Source organism: Phascolarctos cinereus, unplaced genomic scaffold, assembly GCF_003287225.1.
Source record: "Phascolarctos cinereus isolate Bilbo 61053 unplaced genomic scaffold, phaCin_HiC Scaffold_5;HRSCAF=322, whole genome shotgun sequence".
Taxonomy (NCBI): domain Eukaryota; kingdom Metazoa; phylum Chordata; class Mammalia; order Diprotodontia; family Phascolarctidae; genus Phascolarctos; species Phascolarctos cinereus.
Window position 1 is genome coordinate 37,456,162 of NW_027555958.1, and position 25,389 is coordinate 37,481,550.

At 39.4% G+C, this 25,389-nt stretch overlaps 1 protein-coding gene across 1 annotated transcript in view; it reads right to left on the bottom strand.

Moving 5' to 3' along the window:
- The window catches only part of MYO1D (myosin ID), a 410,223-nt gene that overhangs the window by 129,114 nt on the left and 255,720 nt on the right, over positions 1-25,389 (bottom strand). The window contains exon 20 of the mRNA XM_020963220.2: positions 14,451-14,564. Coding sequence (XP_020818879.1) covers positions 14,451-14,564 — 114 coding nt within the window. The remainder of the gene's footprint in view (positions 1-14,450; positions 14,565-25,389) is intronic.

A 25,389-nucleotide genomic window follows, 5' to 3' on the forward strand; every position in this document is an offset into this window, starting at 1 on the left:
CCTTTTTGAGCCACATTTCAATATATTTACAAGTGTTATTATATATGACATATGTTTTAAGGTATATACAACCTAGAAATAAAAATGAGATAAAGATGAAATAAATATTTAAACTATTATTTTAATAGTGAATACCTTTTGCTCTCACTAAATATAGAATTATTACTTATTAAATTTTCATTAGAGTATTTTAGTGTGAGCAATGTAATTGATAGTTTTCATTATTTTTGAAAATCTTGCTTTAATACTTTAGGATACAGTGCCTAAAACATCTGGTTATAACTTCAGTTTATTTCAATACTCGGTTTAATGACTGATGTAGATGACACTACATAAAGATATATAGATTCAAATGGAAGAAATATATTGGTGGCTGTGTTTACTAAATCATGACACTTGTTTTTCAATCTCACCCACCAGTTACACAAAATTTTTTGTTGAAATTCAGCAGTAAAGATACTCCTTTACTAATGTCAATTATTTGTGCTGAAAATTATTTGGAATGTGTAGCATTACTTTTTTTTTTCTGTCAAGAGTTCAAACCCCATTGGAATCCTTCATTTGGAAGATTTTTAAACAGGTTAGAAAACTCTATTTTCAGACTAAATATGCAGATATGGGAGTTTTTATTGGTGACATACTAAGGTATCTTGGCAACAAAAGCTTAGTTTTTTATATATCTAGCTAATTTTGATGGCTTCATACTCTCAATGGCCAAGCATCTCAAGGAACAACATATACTTAGGGCAACGTTCAGCATTTATAATATCTTGCATAAATCTGTCTTTGGAATAACCTTGATCATTTCAAACATTCTCGCCTGAATTCTTGTTAGCTCTGATTAAATCGTAATTGCTTTTGCCTTGTAATGTGGTTGACAATGAACCCGGAGGACTTAGGCAGATGGGTATCATCCCCTCTGCCATTTTCTCATTGTTCACTATAATACTAATGCTCATGTTATTAGTATTATAGTCAATCCATGAGTTCTTTGCAGGAAACTTTTAAAGATAATTGTCTCTCTTCTTTTTTGAGGATTAGTTTACTTAAAACTATACAATATAATCCATTAACTCACTTAACCAAGTACACATAAATCATATTCTGCTGCAGACACCATTGTCATCTCCAACACATTGTACTCCCATTCTTTCCTCAGGATACACTGAATACCACCTGTAATGTGTGACTCTGATATACAGAGTGAATGATGGAACCACTGTCAATTTGTCTATTAAATAATAGTAAAGCTTAATTTTAAAAAGATATAATAAATGTAAATTGGAGTTCAGCTATTTTCTTCCCACTCCTTAAGGGATCAATGTTGCATATTCCACTTTGGAGACCGTTATTCTAGAATATAAGGCGATTGGATAAGTGAATTCTAGTAAAGGGAAATATTACCGTATAACTTTTTAAAAAATTGCAATAATTGGTTAGAATGCCAAGTTCTTTATTTTTTTAGTTTTGAAAGTAGGTAAGCTGATGAATATACTTGAAGATTTAAAAAAGAGAAATAAAGGTCCCATATAGACCAAAATATAACCAATATCGCCTTCTGTGGTAGCAAAGAGCTGGAAACAAAGTGGATGCCGATTCGGGAATGATTGAACAAGTCATAGTACTTTACTGAACTGTAGGAAATGATGAATATGAAGAATCTGGAGAAGAATGGAAGGATGCATACGAACTGCTGAAGAGTGGAGTAAGCAGAAACAGGAAAACAACATACACAGCTACAACATTGTAGATGGAAAATAAAAAACCACCAGCAACCCCTGAAAGTCAACACCGTAATTTCAACCACTAAGCTTGAAGCCAAGTTGGAGAAGAAATGGAGAAAATGCATCTCCCTCCCTTTGCAGAAGTGGGAGGCTATGGCTGTGGAAACCCACATGTACTATGAGATGCTGTTGATGTTAGAAAGTTTTGCTGACTCCACCTCTTTCTTTTCAGTTTTTTTTCTTACAAAGGATGGCTCAGTGGGTAGGGGAAGAAGGACGGCTATATTAAGAAATGAAGGTGATGCAAAAGCAAAAGCTGTCAGTACAAACTTAAGACTGACAAAAAGCATCCACCCACTCTCACCACTGAATCTCTGAATTTGTTCCATCTAGAATGCCCTTCTTTCTTTTCTCTGACAAACCATTCCCCGCTCTACTTCAAAATATGCCTGCTGCGTGAAGCTTTCTCAAGTTAACCTTGTTCCAGTTAACTCAGTTACTCTTGGAAACTTCGGTGGGTTTTGTGCGACCAGTGGAACACTTGTTTCTCTTGTGGGTCTTAAGTTTCTTGTTGTCGTGTAGTACGCAGGCCGTCTTTGCGCTCTATTATCAACCCCTTTGTAAGTCATGTCTGTCTTGTTACAGAGCCACTTGGCGCAGTTCATAGCTCATTGGACTCGGAGTCATTCCAAACTAAGTTTGAGTCCTGTCTCTGATACTTCTGGCCGTGTGAGCCTGGGTGGTCTGTAAAATGGAGATAATAAAAGCACCTGTCGACCTTAGAGGGCTGTTGGAAACATCAGATGAGATCACATGAACGGAGCACTTTGCAAACTTGGAAATGCATATAAATGTTTAGAATTGGTTATTATCAGCAATCACTAGCAATTGATAGCAGCGATTATTATCAGCATTGTTAATACTACTCCTTCAATGTTTTCCCACAATTCCCCTGACAGCATAACACATCACAGAGTAGGCATTCAGTAATCACTCCTGAAACGTCCAATTTATTTGAAGGTCTATCAGTCAGTCAACTAGCATTTAGTAAGCACCTACTATGTGCCACTCCTTGACCAAAGTTTGCCAAAATCAGGGTTGTTATTAGCAGAACGATATAGTATCTCTGAAGAATCCACCAAATATCCAATCAAGTCCAACAATGATCCACCACAAGGCTGGGCCACATATGTGCTGTAAAGCAGCAATTTTAGATAACAATTTTGGAAGAATATGAATAACAAGGAAAAATGTGGGGGTGGTCTTAAAGGTCCTTTAAGGTCCCTTAAAGTTCTAAATCTCTGACCCTATGACTATGATCTCCATGTGAAGTGGTTATGTTAAATTCTTCTTCCAACACTAGGTATCTTTTAAAATCTTCTGCATTTCACTAATAGTAATTAAATTATAATGTGAGGCTGCTTTCAAAGCTTCTAACAGTGATGTAAGAATAATTCAAATGCACACATGCATCTCCTTCTCTGCCAAGTTGTACCACCCTTTAAAATGAATTTGCATACATAAGTATCAATCTAGGCTTACAATAGGATTCCACAGATTAGTACTCTCCGGGCTTTAAGTGTGCGTCCACTGTGGCAGAAAAATGAGTAAGTTGTTCACTGAATTCATAAAACCTTATTTAAAGACTGATGATTAGCTGAACCATGAGAGATAACTAATACTGCCTAGAGCCAAGCATTTCTTTTTTATATCTGCTCTTGAAATATAACTGAACTGGACACAGGGGCACAGAATATAAAGAAAATTTATAAGCCTCTTCAGGAATTACTTATGGAATATCATTATAATTTAAAAGAATTTCCCACATATACCAGAAAACTAAAATATGTGGCAAACTTCCAAGTGAAATGTAAGGTTTTGCTGTGCTTTAACCAAAATATCCAATAGATAGAAATTTAAACTTATAAAGCAGGCAATATAGAGGGTGATTAGAAAAGGATTTTTTTGCTTTAGAGTCATTGCAGGAATCCTCTAATTAGCTATGCCGTAATTAAAAAATGATCTGACTGCAAAAGAACCCCATTTGTTTGCAAAAAGTGAGAAACAGGCACGTCGAGGTAGAAGCCCAATTTTTCCCTCTTAACCCATCCGGAAAGATTTCCCCTGTGACTCAACAAATAAGGCTGAAAATGTGGCTTAGACGCTGCTTTTGTCACAAGGTCTTCTAGAGAAAAGAGCTGACTTAAATGCTAAAATCACCAAAGACATCTTAAAAATAATCCTCAAGTGCAGAGCAGGGGAGTTTTATAATTCTTCCCCACCCTTACTAGCAAAAAGACAGAAAAAAAAATCTGGAGCAAAATATTCTAAAAACCTGCTGACTGCAGCACACTTATAAATTTCTCATGCTTCATTTTTATTAGTTCTGCTCCAGGCAAAAATAGCACCTTCCCTAAGAATACAGTTTTTCATATGCCTAGTGTTTCTAAGGAAGTACTTTTGTTATCCAAAGTAGAGACAAAATATCAACACCAACAAAGAGATTAAAACCACTTCTAGGACCTGCAGAGTATTAATTGGGCTGACATTAAAGGATTATATACTTCCCAATAAAGAAGAGTAATAAATAGAGTTTAAAGGCCAAGGGGAGGTAAAAAAGGGGGTAGAAAGCTCACAAACCTCTGGGTGCTCTTTTTAAACACACACAAGCCAAGGCAGTACCAGACGTCAGCTGACAGCCTCCACTGAGATTACCATGGAAACAACATCCCTTGGGATGTTGCCATGTGGGTAGGGTGCTTTAGAAATGGTGATGGTGAATATTGCTGGCAGGCAGATGAGTGTCAGTGGGGTTCACTCCTGTACACATTACAAGGGCAATCCATCTTTCAAACGAAAACAGATCTTTCTCGTGAGGCATATCCAATGGAGTAAGAAAGCACTGAGGCTGGTGTAATTCCGATCCATTTACCTCTACAAAACAGTCACATCAGTCCAGATAATCGTCTCTTTCCTCTCCCCTGCCTGGCCCTCATTCTCTAAGAACTAAAAGACGGATTTGTGTAATTAATTGGCGACTTCCTCAGCCATCATGCACATATGGATCCAAACCAGGACTGTATCAGAACCCCCATTAATGGGCAGATTTCAAACATTCTTCAAAAACACACTGGGCAAAGCCAGCACAAGTTACCATCAGAAAAGGGGTAGGAGGACTCTAAGCCCAGGTGAGTTCATATCATCCAAGCAGAAAGAAAAACATCGACTGGATTTTATGTTTATGCAAATTAAATCCAATCCCGGCAGCTAGACTCACATGGACCCATGTCCATAGGAAATCAGGAGCATAGAAGTGCTGTTATTCAAGGAACATGTCTGAGCTCTGTGACGCCATCTCTCCCATCCATTTTCTAGTACTCCCCAGGGCAATTCATAGTGTTCCAAAGACCCTGCCAGCTAAGGGAACTGTGCAAACAACAAGCCAGATTCACCGCTTTCTCCTCAGCTTCTGTTCACAAAAAAGCATTTACCATATCAAGAAGGCAGGATCTTATGTCTCCCAGCTTCACAGAGCCCTCAAAATCTGATCTCCAGGCCCTCAGCTAAAAATTTCCAGACATCTTGACAACTACATTGGGACTGGTGCTTTTCAGTAATAGTTGGTTCCAGGCCACAAAGAGAGAGAGCCCTGAAGATTGAGGTGACAGAGCTAGAAGGAGCCTTAGGGTTCATCCCCTCACCAGCCCTCTTCATTTTATACAAGAAGAAACTAATTTGCCCAAGGCAGCACAGCCCAGTGGCATCGGAGATAGCCCTAGAATCTGGCTCTCCCCTTCCTTTTCTACCACTCCACAACCGCCTCTTTCCCAGAAACACCGATTTGTTGTTTGGCTGAAACCTGTCCATGAGTGGCAGTTGAAACTATCCAGGCAATCAATACTGTCTGTGAAGGGCAGGAATCTCCTGCTCCATCCCCCTCCATATAATCTTAGCTCTCCCTGGAGCAAAAGGCACCAGCCTGCCTCGGCCATCATTGACTTAGAAGAGGCCCAGGTTTGTACTAAGTGCACAGGGATAGAAAGCTGAAAAATGCCAATACAGAAACTTGTGGGATGGATGGATTAATGAGGACAGTTTTAACCTGGGTGGGAACACTAGTTAACTAATTAACCCATGTGCCCTTGAGGAAGCTACTGTACTGGGACTCAGTTTCTTCATCTGTAAAATGAAGGGAGCAGGATTAAATGACATCTGAAGTCCTTTCCAGCTCAAAATCTATCATCCAGGACAGGTTCCTGCAGAAGTCTTAGTACAGTTTTGTTATTAAAAGCTTAAAGCCACATTGAGACTTTTGGGACAGTCGTATCTATATCTGCACACACACACACACACACACAAAACTCAAATACAAATTAGAAAATAATTAAGTACATAGGAAAGGTAACTTCCTTGTTTAGAAACCTTTAATTGTTCCTCATTTGAATAAAATCAAAATTCCTTTTTTATTTTCGCATTTACAAAGCTACAATCTGTCTCCAACCTACATTTTCAAGTCTTACTTTGTTTATGGTACTTCTCTCTACAATAATAACAACGAACCCCTTGTTGTGGCCAACCTTCACCCAATGGTGTGCCGCTTGGCCACAGGGATAAAATCCTTCTGCTTCCCAATCTAGTTCTGGTGCTACGTCCTCCATGATGATGATCCCTGCAGTGACCTTCAGAGACAGAATGCTGCACTGGAAGTCAGGAAGAGCTGCATTCAAATCCAGCTCCAGTCACTTATCAGCTGTGCCTCCCAAGTAAGTCACAACCTTTCTGAGTGTCTGGGATAATAACAGTACCTACCTAACAAGGTGGTTATAAGGACGGAATGAGACGCTGTATGGAAAGTGCTTTGTGAATACAAAAGTCATATATGAAAGAACTGTTATTTCCTGCCATCCTTTCCTGTTTGAATTTCTCTATTTGCTTCTTCTTATACATTTAAAAACGACCTAACTTACAGTGTAGTTGTGTCCATGTCTCAGGTCTCTACCAGAAGATATGTTCTTTGGGAACAGGAATTGTGTCATTTTTCATTATTTGTATTCCCAGTATCTAGCAGAGGGCCTTGCACAGAGTAGACATTGAATGCACGTTTGTTAAATTGGATAGAATAAATGAGTGGCACGTTTACTCATCTAAACTTGCAACACATTTGTGACAAGGGGGTGAAAACTGAAAACCTTCTTTAGCCTCTGGTACAATTTCCCGTTTTTCCTTTTACATCTTCCTGAATGCTCCTGAAATGGCAATAATATACTGTTTAAACCTGTCTTTGCTGAAGGAAGGAAACAGTGACATTCCACTTTACTTATTTAGTTAGCAAATATACCTCACCAATTATATTTTGCTTAGGCTTGCAACAGAGTGAGTTAGCAACAGAATTAGTCTGAGGCTGCTAAGTGCCACAGTAGGTAGAGGGATGGATTCGGACACAGGAAGATCTGAGTTCAAATGCATCTTCAGTCACTTCCTAGTTGGGTGACTGTGCAAATTGCTTAATCTCTGCCAGCCCCAGTTTGTCTTAATTGATTGATTTATTAGAGACAATTGGGGTAACACAGCTAGGAAGTGTCTGAGGCTGGATCTGAGCTCAGGGCCTTCTGATACAGCACTGCTCTATCCACTTTGCTACCTGGCTGCACTCCTCCTCCCAATCAGTTTTTCTAAATTTAGACCAATGCTTCTTTCAACTTAGGAACTGGTTATGTTCTAAAAGTCAGCTGCTTGGAATTAAGAATACATTTTCCCATAAAACAGTGTAATGGTTAGAATCTTCTTTAAGCTCACAAACACTCTAACGTATGGCACTTATTATCTATAACAATTATAATGATTTTGTCATAACAGAGGCAGATCTGAATCCTCTACCCCTCTCTGAGTCTTCAGTCACCCTAAGTCATGGGAGCGATGAAACAGAGGGGTGGGATCTATGTGGATAGCAACACTGGCCTCCTGGCTATTCCTCACATGAGATGTTTCATCTCTGAGCTGCAGTCATTTTCACTGGGAGATGCCTGAAGCTCTCCCTCATCTTCTCTACTCCTTGTTTCTGTGGCTTCCTTCAAGTCTCAGATAAAGCCTTCCCTTCTGCAAGAATCCCTTCTTGATCCACTTTCATGCCAACGTCTTCCCTCTGTTGAGTATGGAGACTGTCTATAGTTTGTTTGTACATGGTCGTTTGCATGTCACCTCCCCATTAGCTCCCCAAGGTGAGTACCTTGAGGGTAGAGACTGTCTTTTGCTTTTCTTTGTAACTCCAATGCTAAGTACAATGCCTGGCACACAGTAGGTGCTTAATAAATGCTAGGTAACCGACATGACAGTATTGAGAGAAAATGCCCAAAGCAAAAAGATGGGGAGCATAGGGGGAATGGATGGCAGGGGATTTCTCTGGTTGTTTCCAAAGAAATAGCAGAGGGTTCTGTTGACAAGTGAGCTGTTTCCAAGTCAGATGCGTGGTGAATGAAGAGCATTTCAAAGTAATGTGGGATCAATGGACCTTCCTTAGGCAGGTGAATTTGGAGCAGAAGTTTTCAGATTGGTAGAGTCCCAGATTAGCACTGAAGAGAAGGAATGGAATGTGAAGCGAGGAAATATGCGAGTCAGAAGCAGCAATAAGCAATCACTTATGAGGGATGGAAGGCAAACTCTTGATAAGAACAGACTGTACAGATCAGTAATAGAAGGGAGGCTTGTATGGTGGTGGAATGGGGGAAGAAAGCAGGCCTTGAAGACCTCTGAATACATGATAAAATGGGTATATGAAACCATTACAGCTTTCTGTGGAGATGGGAAGGTGGATGGAAAATTTTAGAGAAACGGGGCAGCGAGGTGGCACAGTGGATAGAGTCAGGAGGACCTAGAGTTAAAATCTGGCCTCAGACACTTACAAGCTGTGTGACCCTGGACATATCATTTAACTGACTGCCTCAAAAAAGAAAAAAAATTTTTTTTTTTTTAGAAAAACGAAATCATCCACAACAGAGATGTCACACTCAGGCACCTCAGATGCTGTGTTACCAGAACTGGATAATATAATTGGGAAATGTTTAACAAAATAAACATACAATACAATATGGGATAATGCTAATCTGTAAGTGTTCTAAGCCAATATGCAGCCCGCAAGGATCTGTTTCTATTTCAGTTTGATATCACTGATCTAGAAGTTCACCACAACTAATCCAAGGGTAAGATGATAAAGGCTCTAAGTGGGGTAGAGGGGATAGAAATGTAAAAAAAAAGCACAGCACTGAGACACCAGGGAACAAATCTGGAGGGCTGGGATGACTTGATGGAGAGAGAAGAGAGATGAAGGTAATATAATCTGGACATGTCTCACGAACCAGAAGGCTCCAGCTGGGGTACTGACTAGGAGGGAGGAGGTCTGGCACCCCACTCAGGCTGTACGTACTTACCTAGCCATGCGACAATAGGCAAATTACTTCATCTTCCTGAGGCTGTTTTTTTATCTATAAAATGTGCCTGGACTTTCTGTCTCTAAAATTCTGCGATTCTGAGTTGAGAACAAGTGACCAACTGGGGATGGTAAATGGTTAGGATGACTTCACTTTGTGACACATGATGCCCAGATAAGAGCAGGACATCCAGATGGAGATGACCTGGAGACAGCTAGAGAGAGGCCAGATTGAGTCTAATTGGCTGATAGCCAGCCTGTCACTAAAAATGTGTCCAGAATGATACAGAAAGGAGATTAACTCAACTGTGGATAACCTACTGGGGACAAACATGCATGCACCATTTTATATGAGTAAGTGCTTCTGCAGCAATACTTGCTTTATTCTCCTCTTAAGCCTTGACTTTCATGCTTCAGGATGTGGAATAAGAAATGAAGACTGGGACGAAGTTCTATTTCTCAGGTAAAGGAAATAGGGGACAGATTCATTTTCAAGGAGATGTAGGACAGGGCTAAATAGTCTACACAAATGATTACTATCTACCTAACCATTTTGCTGCAAAGAATGAGTAGAGGGAACAGGAGTAGGTGGAATGTTATCACCTACACTGTACATTTGTACAGTTTTCAAAGTACTTCCCCCCACATATATTAGTGTCTCCCCCGGATCCTGATAACAGTCCCGAGGTAGGCAAGGTGGGAAACTGGTATTCTCATTGTTCTAATGAAGATGGTGAAGTGTGGAGATATAAAGAGACATATTCAAGATTTTCAGAAGATTTGAAGCTGAAGGGGCCTTAGAGATTCTTGTGGGCCAGGGGTTCTTTACCTTTTTTGTGTACTGGATGCCTTTGGAAGTCTTGTGAAACTTATGGATCCATTCTTAGAATGATGTTGGTAAATGCATAAAGCAAAATATGTAGGTTTACAAAGAAAACCAATTTATTTGAAATATGATTACCAAAATAACAATAATAATAATTTGAAAAAACGAGCTCATGGACCACAGGTTAACAACCCCTGAATTAGGCTGAGTCCTTTATTTTATATATGAAGAATCCAAGGCCAAGAAGCCATAGGTGACTTTTCCAAGGACACACAGGTGAACATCAGACCCCTCACTGCAGAGCTTCTTACACTATCCCACAATGCTTCTCACTGTCAGTGGGGATCTACAGGAGAAATGTAAGAACCCCACACTGCATAATTAAGCAAAAATAGGCTTCTAATTGGATTTGATATCAATCTGAATTTTGTACTTTTCTCTAAAGCACAAAGGAAAAAAAAAGAAGCACTAGCTTTAAGTACAGTTTTTTTTAAAGTTTTACTTTGAATATGTATCTTTGCTAAGAAAATCAATCTGAACTCAAAAGAAGAAACTACTCAACATTCCACTGACAAAGTCTTTTTGGACAACTATGAGATTTACGCCAGCCCAGAACAATGTGAGTCGTAGAAAACATTCCTACAGCCGCTCCATAAATGTCAAAGATGTAGACAAAGCAAAGGTGTCTAATGTTACCAATGGAAAAATCAGTAACTGAACTAAAATTCTGCAGCAAAGCGCAAGGTTTCTGTTCTTCCTTTCTTGGAGCTGGCTCTTCGTCCAAGGTCACAGGAAGAACCACATGACCAATGACCACCTGAAACGCTGTTCAAACGCCCCGGAGCAATGTGATGAAAACATCGCTAAGATGCAGCAGTCACACTCTCGCTAAAATGGCAACAGCAGTGAAAAACGGTAAGACTCAGTAAAGGTGGAAATGTAAAGGAGCCCTGTTTTCTGGTGGAACTCTGAATGAACTGGCGTGACTCTTTTGGGAAGTGTTCTGAGCATATAAAATTAGAGCTGCCGCCTGTTCATACCCTGTGGCTCAGTGAACCCCTTACTAGGACTGTGACTGGAAGATATAGTTAAAATTTTTAAATGACCATATCTATAAAAATACTTTTACTCCAAACAGTCAAATGGATCTCTGAACTGGGTTGATGTGGGTAGTGTGGCTTAACAGCTAGTTGGACTTGATATCAGGAAGACCTAGGTATAAGCCCTATCACTGACACATACTGATTGTATAATCTTGGACAAGTCATTGAATCTCTCAGTGCCCAGGCAGCTCCCTAAAACCATAAGTGGGGGAGAGGGGACAGCATTTTAATAAACACCTACTATGTTCTGGGCATCGTACCAAGTGTTTTCCAAATATTACTTCATTTGATCCTTATAACAACCTGGGAAAGTAGGTGCTTTTATTATGCCCATTTTGCAGATAAGGACATTGAGCCAGACAAAGATTAAGTCACTTGCCCAGGGACACACAGCTAGTTTAAGTGTCTGCCGTCATATCTGAACTTGGGCTGTCTTGATGGTAGATCCAGTGCTCATCTTAGCTGCCTTATACTATCTTTGCTGTTTGCTACTATTCAGTGATTTCAGTTGTGTCCGGCTCTTTGTGACCCCATGTGGGATGTTCTTGGCAAAGATACTGGAGTGGTTTGCCATTTCTTTCTCCAGCTCATTTTACAGATGAGGAAACCAAGGCAAACTGGGTTAAGTGACTTGCCCAGGGCCGGACAGTTATTAAGTGTCTGAGGCCAGATTTGAACTCAGGAAGATGATTCCAGGCCCAGTGGTCTATGCACTATGGCGCCACCTACCTGTCCCCTGTAGTATAAGAAGGTGGTGATCCACCCAGGTAGAGAGAAATTTCCTCACTAGGAACCCTCCACACCAAATGAAATCACAAGACAGGACAATCCCCTTGCATAAAGCAGATCATGACCCGTCCAAGCCTGCTTACCCTGTGTCACTCTGGTCCATGGCTTCCCAGAAGTCTGCGTCCAGGCCTACAGATGGGAGCCATCCTTGAGCTCTGCTCACATCCAAAGGACGCAAAGGAAGCAGGCTACTAATCCCTTGTTCTCTCCATATGATCAGTCCTCAGCTTGTCCCCTGAAACACTTCTTTGATGCCATCCTTTCCACCATTTCTTTTTAATCCCTGGTTTGTAATGAGTTACAAACTGCTCAGACTCCCACTGCATGATCCTTTGTTACTATTTTTAATTTTTTTAAAAAAATGACAGTAAGTCTCACACACACAGACACACACACCAGACCACATCTTTACTATCATGCAGCTGCACTGAAAGACGGTGCATCAGTTTTGTATTGTGTTTGTTGTCTGTTGGAGAGCAAACAAAACCTTTGATTCTGCAAAACAAAATGCTGCCTTCAATGAGTCTTCTTGACTTTCAGACACGTGGAGAAGGAAGCCCCTATCACCCTCACAATTGTTTTGTCTTCAGCATGTTATCTCCTCTATGTATAATTTGGTCTGCTCCAGTGCCTTTCCCTTCTCTGTTCTCTTAGGCAGCTAGATGGTGTAGTGGATAGAGCCCCGGGCCTGGAGTCAGGAAGACCTGAATTCAAATCTAACCTTACACTTACTAGCAGTGTGACCCTGGGCAAGTCACTTGACTTTCATATCCTCACCTGTAAAATAGGGATAATAATAACACCTACTTCAAAGGGCAGTTGTGAAGATCGAATGAGATAACACTTGTAAAGTGTTGGCACATAGTAGGTACTTAATAAATTCTTGTTCCTCTCCCCGATTGTGTCATTCCTGCCTTCCCCAAAATTGGTAGATAGCCCAAGTGTCCCACTGGCATCCTCATGGAGAGGATATATGTCACAGGAGACTTGGAGCCAAGTCCCCAGGACATTGGTGGCTTGCAGGAAGTCACACATACAACACTTGCCCAGGATGGGCGGCCAGGGATGGGAATGGCATAAGTCACACTGACGAGATCATAGACCCATTTGAGGGTTTGAGTTAAAGTTAATAAACTCTTAAACATGTGTTTAAGGATGCCATGTGCTCCTTGAGGCCAAGGGCTGTTGGGTTTCCATCTTTGTATCTCCAGGGCTGAGTACATAGTAGGTATATTAAAAATGCTTATTGACTTTAATTCAACTTATTTTTGCATATTTATTGTGTTAGTTATGAAACTTTTTAACATTCAAAATAAAACCTCTTCCTAAAGATTAGGAGCATCCAGAGTGTGGTGGAAAGAGTAAGGGGTTGGTTATCTCTTTTCTCTCTATGATTTCTCTTTCTTGGTGATCTCGGCAACTCCACTGAGTTCCACTACCATCTCTATGCAAATGACCTCCAAGTTTATATACACAGCCCTCACCTCTCTTCTGAGCTCCAGTCCTGTAATCTCCAGTGCCGGCTGACCATTCCACCTGGATGTCTCTTTGGCATCTCAAACTCAATATGCCACAAACTGAACTTGTTATCTTTCCCCCTAAACCCACCTCTCCCTCCAAACTTCCCTGTTTCTATAGAGGGCATCACCTTTCTTCCAGCACCCAGGGAAACTTCGGCACCGTATTTGATTCTTCACTCTCACTCACCCCAGGTATCCAATCTGTTGTCAAATCCAGAGGATTCTAGTTGCTCTCCACCTCTCACATCTGTGCCCTTCTATACACTCACACCACAACCATCCTACTTCAGAGCCTCTTCTCCAAATCCAGGGCTTTTCCCAATGTACTAAATTACTGCCTCAACACTGTACCATCATGAAGGAGTGCTGGGCTTGATGGAGTCAGGAATATGTGGGTTCAAGTCACAACTGTGACACTGAGCTGTATATGACCCCAAACAGATCACAACTTCTCTGAAACCCAGATTTCTCATTTATATAATGATGATTACAAATCTTTATAGTCTCTACCACCTAGAGCTGCCGTGAGGCTCAGCTGAGATAATTGTGCATGGCTAGCATTCTGGAAACCTCAAAACACTATGCTAATGTCACCCATTAGTGTTATTCTTATAAATTATTTACCAAAATGAATGGAAGCTTCAAAAACAGAGTCTCTATTTATATAACAAGATATCAGGGAAGACGACAGTTAAAATAAACTGAATAATGAAAGGCAGACAGGGAAACACAAAAGTAACTTACTTCTCTAATTAGACATTGACCAATGAGCTATGTATTCCCAAGATACAAAATTGTCATATTGAGGCTTTAGTGATAACTAACAAGCATGAATGTGAATAGGTACCCAATGGAAAGGACTCTAGTGAACTGTGGGAATCTTGTAATGGCAACTGTGTTATGTGGCCTCCCTATGACATCCTCACTTCACCTCCTCTCCCTACAACTTCCAATTTTAACACAAAATCAGACAAGAGGAGCACTATGATATTCATGTCACTGGACAAGGCAGTAAGATCAGAGATGCACAAGAACCACAGGGACTGGTCAGTAGTTGGTACTTACATTATAGAGGGGGATGGTTTTCATCACTTTATACTGTTTGGTGGGGTCCATCTTGTACAGGTGGCGATCTGTGACAAAAATTGCTCTATCTTCCACTTTACTAAATCGATTTACCTAGGAGAAAACCAAACCAGAGAATCCCCTTAGGCAGGAAGAAATGTTGTCTTAAAAAACATCCAGAAGCTATGAGGAGTGGTTTTCGAGACCCTAGGAGCAGACTGTCAGCAGCATTGACTGATTTAAGTCTATGATGTTCAAAAGACTCTGTGCGGAGCCCTAAGATGAAAGAGACAGTTTCTGCATTTGTGGGATTTTACATTTTAATAGGCCAAATGCAAACAGCAGCAAAAAATACCAGCATAATGAATAGTTATACAGGGTGTCCCAAAAGCCTTAATGCACTTGTTAAGCTATTGAAGCTTATCTTTAATGACAGTAACAATATTATGATTCTATGACAGTGATGTTAAAGATAAGCTTTAATGGCCTAAAACTGCACTATTTTTGTATTGAGGAAACCCGGCCTCCTATTATCCAGTTAAGTCCAGGAATTCCTTCTTGTTTCTACCCAATGGAGTCCCAGAAGATTCTAGTTCATCTCATATCTGATTGATTAGAACACCGTACCCACTTCTCCTCATCCTAAGGTTCTCTCCTACCCACTGCATACCAATGTCTGTACTGATCTTCTTGAATCACTGTTTTTTTTTTGTTTTGGTTATGAAATTGCATGAAGATGGATCATATTAGAGGAGGAGAAGAGAAAAAGGAGGCCTTAGAGATTGGTTATAATGTATGATATAACATATATACAATATAATAGCATGTATCACATATTATATATCATTATACACATATATAGTAACATACAATGACATATTTAAAGGGCTGTCATATATATAATAATTATACACATATATAGTAACATATAAAATAACATTTAAAGGTCTGTCATATTGGATTATATTATATGTTACATTATAACTGAAGTTAGTTATGCCATTAAGTTTCAAAAATCCACTGCATAAAGGCCAAACCACTCCATAATCTACCTGATTAACCTAACTCAGGAGTCAGGAAGCCTGGGTTCTAGCCTCAGCTAACCTCTTTAGGCCTTAGTTTTCGCATTAATCTTTTTTTTTCCCCCAAGGAAACTGGATGAGGTGAGCTCTTCAGTCTATTTCTATCTCTGTGATTCTAACCTCATTTCCGACTTCTTACCAACACACTCTTGTCCCCTAGCTCTGCAATACTCAGTCCCAGCTGACAAAGATGTTGTCTCATCCTCTTTTGCTAATAATCTCAGGCCCAGCTCAAGCCCCATCTCCTCGCTGAAGATTTCCCCAATGACTCTAGACCCACACTTCACTCCCCTTCCTGAACCCGGACAACACTTAGAAGCAATACGGCAGTTTGTCCTTTACTGTTCATTGCTTTCCATAGGCCAGCTTTCTTCCTAAGCTCTTTGAGGGCAGTGAAAGGGCATCCTACTCTCTTGAATGGATCGAGTGCCGGTACTCAATGATGAGTTGTTGACTGGTCCTAATGCTACTTCTCTTCTCACACCTGGTGGGATTTTCAGGAATCCCTGCTTCCCCTTCTCCTGTCCTGAGTACTATCAGGCCAATTCAGGATGCTGGGGAAAGTTTTATAGGACCAAAAAATTCCCAAGTGCCGGACAGAAGAGCCCTCAGGAGGTAATTTCTGAAAGTTCCATGTGTTCAGCTTGGTCTCAGGCCAGAGCTTCACCTTTGGATTAATACAAGGGAACAGTGCATTGGTAGCTTTTAATTAGTAATGCCACAGCTCTACTTTATTACTGTAGCTAATTGAGATGTGAGTATATGGCTGTTCACAAGTGGCCTGGGAGTTTGTGGAGAGTGATTTATTTATTTAGCGATGCCCCCTCCCCCCAGGGAGTCGGAAGTTATTTGTATTAATTTATTTCAACATCCATTCATTAACTTCCTCTTGTGAGTGAAGGATTGGCCTAGGTGCTGAGTGGTACTAGCGGCTAGATGCTGAAGGAGATTAGATATCTCTATCTAGGGGCCTGCCTTCAAGGACCTTATAGTCTATCAGGGAGCTATAACACATACACAAACAACCACAATACCACCTCATTAATAACGTAGTCATCGATGCCTGTGAGGTGGTACAGTGGATTGAGTGCCAAGCCTACAGTCAGGAAGACTTGAGTTCAAATCCTATCTGTGTGATCCTAGGCAAGTCACTTTTAAGTCTGTTTGCCTCAGTTTCCTCATCTGTAAAATGAGCTGGAAAAGGAAGTGACAAACTGCTCCAGTATCTTTGCCAAGAAAACCCCAAATGGGGTCATGAAGAAGAGTCAGGCACAACTAAAAACTACTGACCAACAAGAAATTGCTGCCTACCTTCGTCTCTCTTTCCCAGACCTCCCAGATTAGCAATATTATCTTCCCATGATTTGTAAAGTCATGACAATGGTACATTTTTGTTTCAGTAGCCTGAAGAAAGGTACTAATAATGTAGAGCATTGTCTGTACAGCAGCCACTTTAAAAACAACAACAACAACAACGATTTGGAGATTTCCACAGAAGAAACAGGGCCAATAGCATGAAAAAGCAATAGGCCTTTATTATGGGAGACATTTTGTCTCATACAAAGGAAGGCACTTAACTTGAAACACCAGGAGTAGAGGGAGGAGTAAGGGAAGGTGGGGCACTACTATCCTAGATCCCAGGAGGGGCTGTCTACAATATATATAATGTAGTCAGCGGAGAAGCCTGGGCAGTGGATGAAAGGCTGCAGCAAAAGGAGGGTGCTGGTGACTGAGGACACAAGAAGGATCCTGAGGGATCAGGACCCAGTCCCGAACCTATACCAGGCCCTCACCCTTCCTCTCAGTTTGCTGCCTGTACCACAGACTTGTCCCATACAGAACTGCTCACTGATGCAGAAGTGGGTCAGAGGCTTTACAGGGAGGGGCAAGAGACTTTACAGGTTGTCTGGTTGGTTTCCTGCATCTGATGTCACAGACAGGTAGGAAAGTGGAAGTGTCCACTATGGAAGAGTCCAAATATGGGTTAAGGAGGGGCAGTTTCCACAGAGAGGGAGCAAGGATACTATGAGCAAGAGTTAGTAAAACTGGCTCTCTAAAAACAAAAGGTTTTTTTTTCCCCTAGTACTACATATCACTTTTGGTTTACTTTTGGCCTATTAGGCCTAATTTAAATCAAGCTATAAGCCCAGGATGGCGTCTAGGTGGCTCAGTGGACAGAGTCTTGGAGTGAAGAAGACTCATCTTTGTGAGTTCAAACCTGGCGTTAAACACTTACTGGCTGTGTGACCCTGGGCAAATCACTTAACCCTGTTTGCCTCAGTTTCCTCCTCTGTAAAATGAGCTTGAGAAGGAAATGGCAAACTACTCCAGTATCTTCACATCTTTGCCAAGAAAACCCCAAATGGGGTCATGAAGAGTTGGATATAACTGAAAAACAAGTTAACAACAATACCTGAAAAGAAATTGAGGCTAATTTGGTATAGCAGGCTTAAAAATCTTAAAAACGAGAGAGAGAGAGAGAGAGAGAGAGAGAGAGAGAGAGAGAGAGAGAGAGAGAGAGAGAGAGGAGAGAGAGAGAAAGTATTTTGCAGGATCAAGCAGGATGCTGCTTGCTCAAATTTAAAATGACCTCTGAATTTACCTGGCCCAACCATGACCTCCTTTAGACAAGCTTGCTGCGAAAACAACTAACGGAGGGCTATGCTTGTCAGGATGATGGAGTTTCTGGAAAGACCAAGGCTTTTATCCAAACTCCCAGGACACTTTTTACTTTGGAAGAACTCCATGCCCAGATGACTGTAAGGATTGCTCTCCGTCTACAAAAGGTAACTTTCCATTTAATGTTTAAGGACAACTCATTCCTAATTCCATAAAATTTTTCTATTTTTCTTATTTCTCTTACTCTAAATCAGTGATTCCTAGCATTGCTTTTTGGATATCTGAGTGTCATTTCCCTTGTTTTCATCTGTAAAATGAGAGGGCTATTCTAGAGCCTTCCTAGCTTGAAATGCAAAGTCCAGCAAAGGCAAATCCAAGGAAGGCAAGGGGACAATGTGGACCAAGAGAAAGAATACAGTATTTGGGATGGAAGGACTTGAATTTGGGTTCTAGCTCTAGCATTTGTGATCTGTGTTATGTGACTGTGTTATCAGTCAATGACCCTCTCTGGGCCTTAGGATCATAGATACAGATACAGAGCTGGATTAAGCCTTAAAGGACATCTGATCCAACCTCTTCATTTTACAGAAGAGGAGACTGCGGATCGCAGCAGTTAAGTAACTTGGCCAAGGTCAGACAACAGTTGGTGGAAGATCTGAATTATGGTCCACTGCCTCCAAATTCAGTGCTTTTTCCAGTGGACCATCTTAGTTTCTCCATCTGTAAAACAAGATGTTTCACTACATAACATCTTAAGGTCCCTTTCAGAATTGGAATGGAGAAGTTGATGACTCTGTGGGGCATCAGAGAAGACAACATGAAAGAGGTGTTGAGTGGGGACTCAACAGTCACGGTTTTGGGGAGAGGCATGTTCAGAGGTGAAAGAAGTCATCCTGGCAACAGTCTGATCAAAGGCAAGGGGGATCACAATGTGTGTATATGGTGGATGGGAGTCCAGTCAAAGTGATGGTAAGATCATACAGAGCATGTTGGGTAATACTGCTAAAGTGGGAAAAGAAGTGGTCCAGATTCCTGATGGCCATGAGGGTTAGCCTACGGAATGTGAACTGACAGCAAGAAAGAGCCACGATGGGATGTTTTTGAACATTAAACTGTTGAATTAGAAAGACTTATTTGGCAGTAGGGAAAATCTAAGTAGTGGAAAGACCATTACTAAGAGGATGTCAAAATAACCTTCCTAAAGAGCAGGTCTGATGACCTTGGCACCCTGTCTCCATTCAATAAACTTCAGTGGTTTCCTATTGCTTCTAGCATCAAATATAAAATCCTCTGTTTGACATGGAAGGTCCTTCATCACCACCATTCTTACCTTTCTAGTCTTCCTGAGGTTCTTTCTCCTCCCTCTCCCCAATACTTCCCGATCTAGTCACACTGGCTTCCTTGATGTCCCTTGAACATCCATTTCCCAACTCTGGCCATTTTTACTGGCTGCCCATCATACCTGGAATTCTCTGCCCCTTCATCTTCACCTGGATTCTCTTCCTTCCTTCAAGTCCCAGCTAAAATCCAGCCTTCCACAGGAAGCTTTTCCAAAGCCCCATAATGTTAGTGCCTTTCCTCTCCTGACTATCTCCAATTTATTCTATCTATAGCTTATGTGTATTTTGGGTTTTTTTGCATTTTTTTCTCCCCCATTTAGACTGAGCTTCTTGAGAATAGAGATCTACCCCCCTCCAATATTCCCAGAACTTAGCTCAGTGTCTGGCATATAGTAGGGTAGGCACTTAATAAATGTTTATTTGCTTATTGATTTATAGCATCTCTTTTCATAATAAATTAGAAATTAAAAAAAAGCACCTATTTGAAGTCTTGCCCCTATTTTATTACACCTGCCAGTTAAAAACAAACTTCTATTTTATTATTAAGAATTATTAATACTCTCAATTATTAAGCATTATTATTAAGAATTTCATTGAATAGCTACATTTTATTAATGGCTGACTTCTTTTTACATCCCTTTCTTGCCACCTACACACTATAATAAGCAGGAAATGTGGTTTTCATATAATTGATATCCACTTAAGGTATATTTTGCATGCTGACATACAAGTAAATCACAGGTTTAGATTCTAGGCATTGCTTAGACTGGCAGCAAAAGCTTAATGCAGAACTAGTCCATGGCAAACAATTGCCAATTTGGTAAATGTGATGTAAGGAGACTGTTTACCTTCAACAATGGAACAGAACACTGTATCTGATACATAGTTTTATGGAACTGATACAGCAAAACTTGAATTTGATAAACACTACTTGAAGACTGTTCTAAAATTCTGCAACTGAGAGTTTTAAAGTTGTACATTCTAAAGTCATATCCTAACTTAGAATTCTATAAGATTAAAAATTTCCCATATCAAGGGATCCTTGAAATCACAAGGAAGCCTTGCTCCTAGGAGACAGAACTCTTTCCAAGGCATTTTAGAATTCATTAGGTACTTGCTGGTTTGGGTCATACAATCTTGTACTTGGGGAATTTTTTTTAGCTAAGGCAATTAGCCTCCAAAACTTCAAGCTGCCTCCACAGAATGTTTTTCAGATGAGATAAATCATAGTATTTGAGAGAAAAGGAAGAAAAAGAGATGGAAAAAACTGGAACTACCCAAAATAAGGAGAAAAAGAAGCACATGCAAATTGTTCAAGTTGTAATAAGAGAAATAAATCTTCCTAGGGAAGAACAACTGCCAGGTAACAAACAGGAAACACTGAGTGGAATCAAAGGGCCCCATATGACAGACTAGTGACTTGTAGGTAATGTAGAAACTCTCAAATTCTCATGTATAATGGCCTCAGAAAGAATACTGGGTCCAATGACTTTTGGTGTGAGGGTGACTATCAGTGATACGGAATCCCCTTGAGAGCAGTTTGCTGAGTGTTGGTACCAGAGCACGAGAGAGAATTTCAGAGTTGATTTTTAGAGACCATCTAGTGCAGGCGATCCTTAACTGCCCTGGTGTCTCAAGACTCCTTTTGGCAGTGTGGCAATGCCCATGTGTCCATTCTCAGAATCATATTTTCAAATGTGTAAGATACATAGGATTACAACGGAAACCAATTAGGCTTAAATGGAGTTATCAAAATAATAATAATTTTTTTAAAACCTAAAGTGAAGTACCTCTGATCTTGTCCAACCTCCTCCTATTGCAGATGAGAAAACTGAGGCCCAGAGAAATTAAATAACTTGCTTTATGGTCACATAAGAAATAGAAGTAAGATTTGAATCCAGAAGCTCTGACTCTAATTATAGCACATTTTTTTAATTAAAAGAAATTAACATTCATTTTAACATTTTGAGTTCTAAAATCTCTCCTGCCACTCCACCCATTGAGAAGGCAAGCAGTATGATACCACTTACACATGTGAAGTCATGCAAAATCGATTTCAATATTAGGCATGTTGCCAAAAAAAAAAGCAAGAAAAATAAAGTAAAGTGAAAAACAGCGTGTTTCACTGTGCATTCAGAGTTTATAAGTTCTCTCTCTGGAGATGGATAGCACTGTTCATTGTATTGATCAGAGTAGCTAAATCTTTCACAATTGATAATCATTTCAATATTGCTGCTACTACACACAATGTTCTCCTGGTTCTGCTAACTTCACTTTGCATTACTTTATTTAAGTTTTCTTAGCTTTTTCTCCCTCCCTCGTCATTTCTTATAGCACATAGTATTCCGTCATAATAATTTAGCACAACTTGTTCAGCCATTTGCCAATTGATGGGCATTCCCTCAATTTCCAATTCTTTGCCTCTACAAAAAGAGTTGCCATAAACTTTTTTGTTCATATAGGTCCTTTCCCTTTTTTGTTAATCTCTTTGGGACACAGACCAAGCAGTGGTATTGTTGTGTCAAAGGGTATGCAGTTTTACAGCCCTTTAAGTGTAGTTGCAAATTGTTCTTCGGAGTGGTTGGATGACTTCACAACTCCTCCAATACATTACATTAAGGTATCTGTTTTTCCCCATCTCCTCCAGCATTTGTCATTTTCTTTTGTCATGTTAGCCAAGCTGATAGATGTGAGGTGGTACCTCAGAGTTCTTTTTAATCTGCATGTCTTCAGTCAATAGTAATTTAGGCTATTTTCCCCCTATGATTATTTATAGTTTTGATTTCTTCTTCTGAAAACTGCCTGCATATCCTTTGACCATTTATCAATTGGGGAATGGTTCTTATTTCTATTAAGTTGGCTCAGTTCTCTATAAATTTGAGAAATGAAGCCTTTATTAAAAAAACTCGATGTAAAACACTCCCTGCCTCAGTTTCCTGCTTTATTTCTAATTTTGGCTATATTGGTTTGATTTGTACAAACCCTTTTTAATTTGATGTAATCAAATTTATCTAGGATTCTTTCTACCTCTTCTCTGGTCATAAACTCTTCCCTCATCAATAAATCTGACAGGTAAATTTTTCCATGATCTTTTAATATCTTCATGATATCACTCTTTCTGTCTAAATCATGTATTCATTTTGATCTTATATGGTCTGAGATGGTGGTCTATACCTAGTTTCTACAAGACTTCTTTCCAGTTTTCTCAGAAATTTTTGTCAAATAGTGAGTTCTTGTCCCCAAATCTTGGATCTTTGGATTTACCAAACATTAGATTACTATAGTAATTTACTACTGTATATTTTGTACCTAACCTATTGCACTAATCTACTCTTTTATTTCTTAGCCAGTATCTGATTGTTTTGATGATTACCTCTTTGCAATGTAGTTTGGAATTAGGTACTGCTAGGCCACCTTCCTTCACATTTTTTTTTCATTGATTCCCTTCGTATTCCTGACCTTTTGTTTTTCCAGATGAAATTTATTATTATTTTTTCTAGCTCTATGAAATAATTTTTTGGCAGTTTGACTGTTACGGCACTGAATAAGTAAATTAATTGAGGCAGAATATTCATTTTTATTATATTGGCTCAGCCTACCTATGAGCAATTAATAGTTCTCCAATATTTTTGTAAATGTGTTCATATAGTTCCTAGGTATGTCTTGTCAGGTAGACTCTCAAGAATTTTATACTCTGCAGTTGTTTTATTTTATTGAATTTCTCTTTCTATCTCTTCCTGCTGGGTTTTGTTGGTAATATACAGAAATGATGATGCTTTATGTGGGTTTATTTTATATTCTGCTACTTTGCTAAAATTGTTAATTGTTTCAACTAGTTTTTTTAGTGGATTTTCTAGGGTTCTCTTAGTGTATCATCACATCATCTTCAAAAAGTAATAGCTTTGCTTTTTCATTGCCTACTCTTATTCCTTCAATTTATTTTTCTCCTCATTGCTATAGCTAGCTTTTTTTTAGTACAATATTAAATAGTAATGGTGATAATGGACATCCTTGCTTCACTCCTGATCTGACTGAAAAGGCTTTTAATCTATCCCGATGAAAGATAATGCTTGCTCTTGGTTTTAGATAGATACTACTTATTTTAAGAAAAGCTGTATTTATTCTTATGCTTTCTAATGTTTTTAATAGCAATGGTATTGTATTTTCTTAAAAGCCTTTTTTGCAAATATTGCTATAATCATATGACTTTTGTTGTTTTTGTTATTGATATGGTCAATTACACTTAGAGTTTTCTTACTACTGAACCAGCCCTGCATTCATGGTATAAATCTCACCTGGTCATAGTGTATGACCTTTGTGATATAATGCTGTAGTCTCCCTGCTAGTATTTTATTTAAAATTCTTTTGCATCATTATTCATTAGAGAAATTGTGTGGTCTATACTTTTCTTTCTCTATTTTTGCTCTCCCTGGTTTAGATATTGAAACCCAAATATAGCACTCTTTCAAGAGCGCTAGGCAGTCCTCATTACATTTGAGGACTAAAGAAAATCTTCAAGAAGAATAAAGGCTTGCAATTAACAGTAGTGGGGAAAATTAATGAAATTAATAAAAAATTTTGTTACTTGATAAAAAAATTTTTAAAAAGCAAAAAATTTGCATAATGTAGCTTAATTAAATCTAGCATAAAGGATGCCACATACATATTTAGATCTGTCATCCTTAGATCTGCTTCTAAGTAAAATAGTAATGGAATAAGAAGAGCATTTTTCCTTCACTTAGCTTCTAAGGCAACTGAAACATTAAATCATGGGAGGGCTAAAAGGTACATTCAAAGTTATTTAATCTAAGCTCCCACCTGATGCAGGAATCCTCTCTACAGCATTCTTACCATTTTTGTCAATCTCCAAACACTTCCAGTGATGGGTAAGTAAATGACTTATATCTACAGCACATTCCGTTCACGACTAATTATAATGAATTGAATGTTGCTATTTATATTAAGCTTTAATTTAATCTATAGAACTTCTACCTTCTTGGTACTGTCAAACACATGAACTTAAGAAACTGGTATGATTTTATTAATGGGCCTGGAATTAAAGATGTGTGACCATATGGTTTGCCACTACATCCTGAGGAGCCCTGGGCCTTTCCATCTGACTTGCAGCTGAAATTTCCTTCCTGTATATCGTTTCCCCCTATTGGAATGTGAGCCCACTGAGAGGAAATATTGTCTTGTCTTTCTGTTTGTTGCCCAGGGAATAGTTGAGTGTTATAAATGGTTAAGTGATCAATAAATGCTCATTCATTCATTCATTTGTGCCTAGATGCCCAGCATGCCCCTCCTTCTTTATCACCAGTTCTAAGATGGCCTGGTCTCTTCCTCCCCAGGTTCCTGATAATTCTGTTTCACTAGGCAGGTCATCCTTTGTGTATCCAGGTGGTCAGAACTGTCCCCTCTCCCTGCAATTATTTCCTCTGTCTTCTGAGAAATGAAATTGTCAATAGGACAGATCAAGAATCAATCTACTTTTAGCAACCTGACTTCCAGCTCAAGTCCAAGGGCAGTTGAAGTCCCCCAATGATGCTCTATCATTTGTCTCTGTGCCAGGTTTCTATATCTGTAATTCAGCATCAGATTCTTCCATTACAGTGGGTAGTCAATAATATATTTCCACAACAATAATATTTCTCTTTTTCTCATTTCACCCTTTCCCTTACGTTCTCCAACCTATTTCTCCTGTCAAGTTTGTGAATTTTCACAAGATGTATAGCAAAATGGTACTTTTGTTATTGAGTAGGACATCTTAATTTAGGGTCTTTAGAGGAGTAACTCAACCTTTTTTGAATCATAGATCTCTGGCAATCTGGTAAAGCCTAAGGACCCCTTTGCAGAGTAATGTTTTTAAATGCATAAAATAAGATATGTAGGATTACC